The following is a 7043-nucleotide window of genomic DNA, read 5'->3' as shown; positions in this document are numbered from 1 at the left end:
GAAACTTAATAAAAATTTTAAATCGTTAACTTCCTTTGAAGATTTTTTTTTAAACATTTTTGCTTCTTGTAATTTATAAATTTGAATTTTGATTTTATAGTCATATCTCTTAATGTACAAATATACAATTTTTTCAGAGTTATGTATAAAAATGTTTGATTGAATCTGAAAAGTCCAATGTTGTAGTTCATGTACGTAAAAACATAACATGTAATTCTAGAGAGAATCATATTGAGTTGATTCAATAATTAATTAGTACAAAATATATATTCCATTACGACTATGAAATAATTTTTATCAAAAGAGTCATTTCATCAATTTTGCTAGTCGCCGAGTTTATGTTTTTACGAACGAGCAAGAGTTCCGTAAGATTGCGCTTATTATATTGCTTTATAATACGTTAAGCGTGAATGTCAGTCGTTTAATTAATGATACTCGCAGAATATAATGAAAAATTAAATTCACTACAAAAGCATCCGATTCTTGTTGCGACATATAATACGTTTTGTTCGGTTATGTGACTGTGCTGGAAATTTATGACCATTAAAATGCCTCGTCGCTACTTAGAGAAATGACGTCGAATCGACATCGATTTCAATGTCATGTGTCATAGATAAATTTAAGTTTTCCTACTCCAGAAGCTGCCATAGATCCCCAGAAGAGAGATTTGCATCAATTTGTTGCTCAGTTTATTTATTCTGTTATTGTTAATAAAGATAAATGTAAAATTGTCATGGTCGTCTATCATAAGCAAATAATTGCCTTCTATAACTAACACAGATGGTTTATAATTTCCTTAGTTCATTTTATTATAATCCTGTATTCATATTTTACAATGTACATATTTAGTTTATGTTTTTGTCATAAGATCTTATTTAACTGAAGAGAAAACACTCTTTGTAAGATAAAAACAATATGACCAACCAAGGAATACCGAGTGTACGTACATTGATTGTAACGTTTTTTTAGTACTATTATTATTTCAATCATGGATTTTAATTCATCTATTAAACATCATGGAAATAAGTAGATAAATAAATAAATTCATAAGTTTATTGTTTAGAAAATAGCATTTTGTGCATTTTACATGCATTCTTCATTAATTTTTATTAATTATCTTTAAAATTCATATTATTTCAATATTAAAAGTATTATTTATGCTGAAATATTTTCAACAATATGTCAGTCATTTTCATTTCTTATTTCAACGTTTCATTGACGATTTCAATAATTTCGGCGATTTTTTCCACTAAGGCAGTTTTAGAAGTATTGTAAAAATATATTAAACATGAGGGTTAATATGTTTCATATTTATATATTTTTTATATATTTTATTGACATTTTAAAAATATTAAAATTTATAATAAAATTTTTTATATATTTATAATAAAATTTTTCATATATTTCAAATAAAGACTTTCAGTCTTTATTTCGCAGTTAAAATACTTCAAATTGAATCTTTGCTCTAAGGGCTAACAGACAATTAGACGTCAAATAATTATTCTCTGATTGTTCTAACCAATTTTACTAATCTATATTCATTTTTATACGCGTCACGAGGTAGCATAATAAATAAAAAAAAATCGAATGGAATCGATTGAATCGATTCAAATCATTCGATTAGTAATCATATATTCGAATCGTTCTTATTCGATTCGAATTGATTTACGACGCGAAAATCAAATCAATTCATTTTTTGACTATCTCTAATGTGCAGGAACCATAAAGGTCACTCTGTGTAGTGGATTTCGCCTCTCCTTGCGGATAAATTCTACTATCAAAAAAGTAATCTAATCCAAACTATTACTTTCACATAGAAAGTTACTTGATTGAATTAGAAAGATTTCCCATTTCTATGGATACGGAGTAGATTGAAAAAAATGGGGGATCTGGCCAATCAAGTTTTGAGCTTATTTGCAGTGATTCACATGACTCTCATTCACGCTGTAATGAGTTTAATTTCTGATTGGTTGGGATCATGTGACAGGTTCTCCGATGAATCATGCATAATGGGTAAATCTTTCGAATTCAACTATAAAAAATTGTAAATCCATGTGGAATCTTGCTTCGCGTGGAAAGTTATCAATTCATACAAAAAGTAACAGTTAACAGTGGTTAACAATTTTTCAGTATTGCAGTTCACAACAGAGGCGAAATTTATTGCGCTTCCGAGTATGTCTTTTACAATGTGAAGCGAGGTTCCATTTAGATTTATAATTTTTAACTCAAATCGAGAGAGCCTATACTCAATACAAAATTTTTTTAGATTGGGTTATATTATATTGGGTTAGGATTATATTTTTCAGAGGTGGAGCTCTCAAGAGAGGGCGGAATTCACTATCGCGTTTACGTGATCGTTTCACATAGATTTTAATTATAAAGTTAAACTCATTTATTACATTAACTTTATTTGTTAATAATTCTTTAATGAATAACAACTAAAATTTTTTGAGCTATGTTAAAAAATACTACAAGTACATCCAAATATTATTTTATTCTTGTTGTTCACCAAATATTGAATAAGGATATAATGATACTCGGAGGTACTTAGAAAGTGTTTTCGAACACAGCCTTGGAGGTCACTCAGAGTCTTTTTCAGGATAATTTTGACAAAATATATCAAGGTCAGGTTTATCGGAGAACAGCCCCTTTTATAAACTTAATTACTTAATATTTTGTAGAGAATTCGCTATAGCATCGTGTTCGAAGATTTTATAATTCTATTTATTAAGGGTATGGTTCATTTTCACGCTCACACGCTGCAAACACCAATTTATCTTTGTTATACTATACCAAATATTAATAGAGTCCGACCGAAACTACATTTTGGCCTCCGACCGAAACTGAAAACAAATATTCGGTTGTCATTCAATTTCGGCCGAAAACGAAATCGAAACCGAAACTTAGATAAGTCTTAAAAGAGAGAGAGAGAGAGAGAGAGAGAGAGAGAGAGAGAGAGAGAGAGGGAAAGAGAGATAGAGAAAGAGAAGCTGACATTTTTTTTGACCGGAATCGAAATCGACATTTTTTTTATTAATTTTATAGAAACTGCATGATTTTCAGAAATCATTTATTTTTTAAAAAACAAGATTTTATCAAAATATTTAACTATAATAATATAATAATATTACATCCTGAACTTTTACAGAATCAAATCAGTTATTATTAGGAATCACATCAAAGTTTGTATTCAAATTGTCTTAAGCTTAATCACGAGTTAATAATTAAAAATATTAAAATCGAACAGTTATTTTTTAAACGTTCACTGGCGTGTTGCAACTTGTACAGTTTCGATTTATCTATCGAAATTTTCTCTTAATAATAAAAATCAGGATTTTTGATTTCAGCCAAAACCGAAATCAAAAATCCTGATTTTTTTACCGAAACTGACCGAAACCAAAATCAAATTTCGATCGGACTCTAAATATTAAACAAGGACAAATGATTAACTAAGTTATTGTTAGTGCTTAAAAGTGTTGTAAGCGCAAAACGGACCGCATTCTACTAAATTTCTGAATAATTACTGCAACCACATTGAATCCGTGATGTCACAAGAGAAATATAATAATACATTGAAGTTTTTTGCATGCTATTTATAAATGAAGAAAATTTGAAACAAACAAAATAATGAGATCGCTTTAACATAAAAAATGAAAGAAATTCTTATCTCCCCTGACAGTAAATAGTCATAAGATGAAAATAGGCTACGCATGCGCATTAAATAAAAACGCTGGTAAACATACTTTACACTTAAAACATATACCTATATAAACGGAAGAAGAATTGAGTATTGAACCTGAGTAACAATCGTCTAACTTTTTCTTTAGAGCGGAAACGTGAAAAGTGAAAATTTTTATGTACAAAAAAATGTTCATTTTTCATGTTTCCGTCTTGGAGAAAAAGTTACATGATCGCTACTCTCTGAAGCTAACATCTACTACGAGAATTCAGAAAGCTCCAATTGACTAGTTCCAATTGACTATAATTTACATGTGTCATTCCGTTTTCTTCCGTTTTATTTTGTTGTTAATGTGAGGAACTCTAAACAAATGTACAACTCACACAGACGACAGCCTGGGGAAGCGCATTTGGGACTCTCTAGCTTTCTCTCTCGCACAAATGTTGATTTTAAACTCAATATGAGCAGCATGGACAATTCTCCTTCCATTTATATTAGGTGTAGTAAAAAGAAATCCATTATTTTTCCATTCAATTTCATGCAAAAATAATGGATTTCTTTTTACTACACTTAATATATGTTCTAGGATCTCACATGCCTTTTACGATTATTTCCCGTCAGAGGGAGAAAGAATAGTTTAAGTATTTTAAAACGATTACATATTTTATCCAAATTTATTTATAAATGGCATACAAAAAATTTCAACGTATTATTTCTGTCTTATGACCCAATATAATGGCGACTATACTCAGGAGTTCCTTAATGGAATTCATAAGAGTATTTTACGCTTCCATAAGTTCTTTAAAACAATATGAAGGAACACAATTATATAATATTTGTTATTAAATTACTAATTAAATTACTAGTTATTAAATTAAAAGTATGAATTAGAGAGATATAAAGCTATACCAAAATACTTGTATACTGTATTTTAAATTATATATTATTTAAAAACCTGTGTTATATGATGTCTCATGTTTTTGCATTATTCTACATTATATGAATACTTCTGAGTATACATTCATAAATCGAATAACAACAAATATACATGTAAGAAAAATTCGTAAGCATCACAATATCTTACTTCATTGTAAGATCAATAATATATTTAGCGTATTTGGCGCTAATCTTAAAATATTATTTATACATATGGCAATAACAAAGGCAATCAACATATAATAAAGAATACATTAGTTATCAAACTAATGTGTCAGTTGTAAATTTTCTACAACAAACCATTATCTAAGCTTTTAAGTCTTAAGGTATAAGAGATTGACCAATCGTAATCAATTATTCTTTTCACATTCGACTATGATTGATCAATTTTTTACGGCTTCAGACTTTAAGTAACAGCTTGTTGTAGAATGTATTATTTGAAAACAGCTTGCAGTGTCACAACAAGTTATAGAGAGTTTTACAAAATATTATACTTAATAAATATCTAGCATATTCATATACTATATCTATTAGATAGTAACATAAAATTTCATAAAATTTATCATTTTCTTCCATGCACTTCTGTATGATACAGAATTTATTATGTTATGTACAAATATCAATTACCTAATTTTAGTACAAACAATTATTTTCCAAAACGAGTAAAGACAACGTTCGTCTCATGTAACTTGATGCAGAGCGATTACTAAATTATACAATTATATAAAATGATCGGTTTTCATAGAATTCGCAACATTATTGTATCATTTTTCCGTTATCACAGATTGTTTTGGTAGCAGACCTATTTGCGATATCACGTTCTAGAGAAGGCCTACAATGGACTAGAGCATCTTAGCAGAAATTGTTGGGACTCTGCATTAAACTGTTTAAACCGCCATCAAGTTTCCAGCGTTGGAAAAAGTCTTGTTAATACGAAATAGGCTACATCGTAGTTATTCCAATATGCCGTATGTGCTGTTACAGTATACAAATAATTTCTTCCTAAGCCAACCGCACGAAGCACATAATCCAATCGTTGTGCTAATTCTAATGACGCAAAAAATATTTGTAAATAATTTATGATGCAGAGAAGGTTTCTATACATTGTAATAATGTGTATAGAATTACCTTGACCTGGACGGATTGGTGGATTTGAATCTGGTGTTGGCGAAGATGGACCTTCTCTAATGTTCCAACCACCTCGTACTAAATCCCAAAGACTCCAGCTCTTCTCTGCATTACGATTGGGTGGACTATCCACTGGACTATCATCTTTATCATCATTTTCTATTGATACATATAATAATTCTATATTAAATATTAAAAATTTTGTTCATTTAATTTAGTTGACCTGTGTGTGTTAAATTCGTTAACTTTATACTATTTTAAATACTCTTATTGTTAGTTCAGATTTTTGAAAGTCGTTATATTTTCAAGGAGAAAATCAATATCAAATTAAGGAGAAAATCACAAATATTTTTTTGAAGAACTAAGAATTAATCCCTATATAGAATACATATTCTTTGTGTCAATTCTGCAAATATGAAACATTTTAGTTTATTGGTATTTTACATGAAAATTATTATGATAACCCACTTTTGTTAAAATGTTATGATTAATTTGATCTGTATATACAGTTTAAAAATGCAGATACTTTCTCATTACTTGTCTCATTTTAATTTAGATCAATTGTGAACTGAATGTTTATTGTATAGTAATATATGTCTATGTAAAAGTATTAATACAAGTTTATATACAAAATTGTTAATTATATATTGATATTTTAGAAGACAAATACGAATTAGATGATAGACAAAGTCGAAAATACAAAAATATCGTATTAAAAAACATAAAATTAGTTAGACTTTATATTTCAAACTTCAAAACATGTCATAAAAGGTATTTAAATATCTTAAGAATAGACTGATAAATAAAATACCTGTTGGCGGTAGAGTCGGATCAACGTTATTCAGTGATGAAGGCGATTGTGGTATTTGCTGACCATCAATTCCTCCGTATGGTGGTATTAGAACTGGCTCGATTTTACTGTAACCTCTCTCCAAAAGCGGTTCCATTCTATAAGCCACTGGGTCGGACCAGTGAAATATGTTATAGAATCTTTTACATAAACTTTGCGGCATCACATCTAATCTGTTGGATGGAGTACGAGTGCGCAGAGCTAAAAATACGGACAACGGCGAACCCAAGCAAAACAAATTTTCAATCTGTAAATGAGAAAACAATTTTCACTTGGTATAATTCCAATAATTAGAAATAATTTGTTGTAAATTTTGTAAACAGTTTAAAATTTAAGCTCTATTGACTGTTTTCCAAAGGCTGATCATTTTTTCGAAAATTTTATATTTCTCTAAAAAATATATTAAAAATATTCTTTAACTTTTCGCTAAAAATATTGCAAAATTATTAC

General features: G+C 28.8%; 1 protein-coding gene across 1 annotated transcript in view; it reads right to left on the bottom strand.

Annotated features, from left to right (window-relative positions):
• Positions 1-5190: 5190 nt before the first annotated feature.
• The window catches only part of LOC108689131 (phospholipase DDHD1-like), a 5852-nt gene continuing 3999 nt past the window's right edge, over positions 5191-7043 (bottom strand). The window contains exons 7-9 of the mRNA XM_018195771.1: positions 6555-6840; positions 5744-5902; positions 5191-5662 (exon numbers count right to left, since the gene is read on the bottom strand). Coding sequence (XP_018051260.1) covers positions 5514-5662; positions 5744-5902; positions 6555-6840 — 594 coding nt within the window. The 3' untranslated portion in view covers positions 5191-5513. The remainder of the gene's footprint in view (positions 5663-5743; positions 5903-6554; positions 6841-7043) is intronic.

This window comes from Atta colombica, unplaced genomic scaffold (genome assembly GCF_001594045.1).
Source record: "Atta colombica isolate Treedump-2 unplaced genomic scaffold, Acol1.0 scaffold261, whole genome shotgun sequence".
Lineage (NCBI taxonomy): Eukaryota > Metazoa > Arthropoda > Insecta > Hymenoptera > Formicidae > Atta > Atta colombica.
This window is presented reverse-complemented; position numbering and strand designations above follow the sequence as displayed.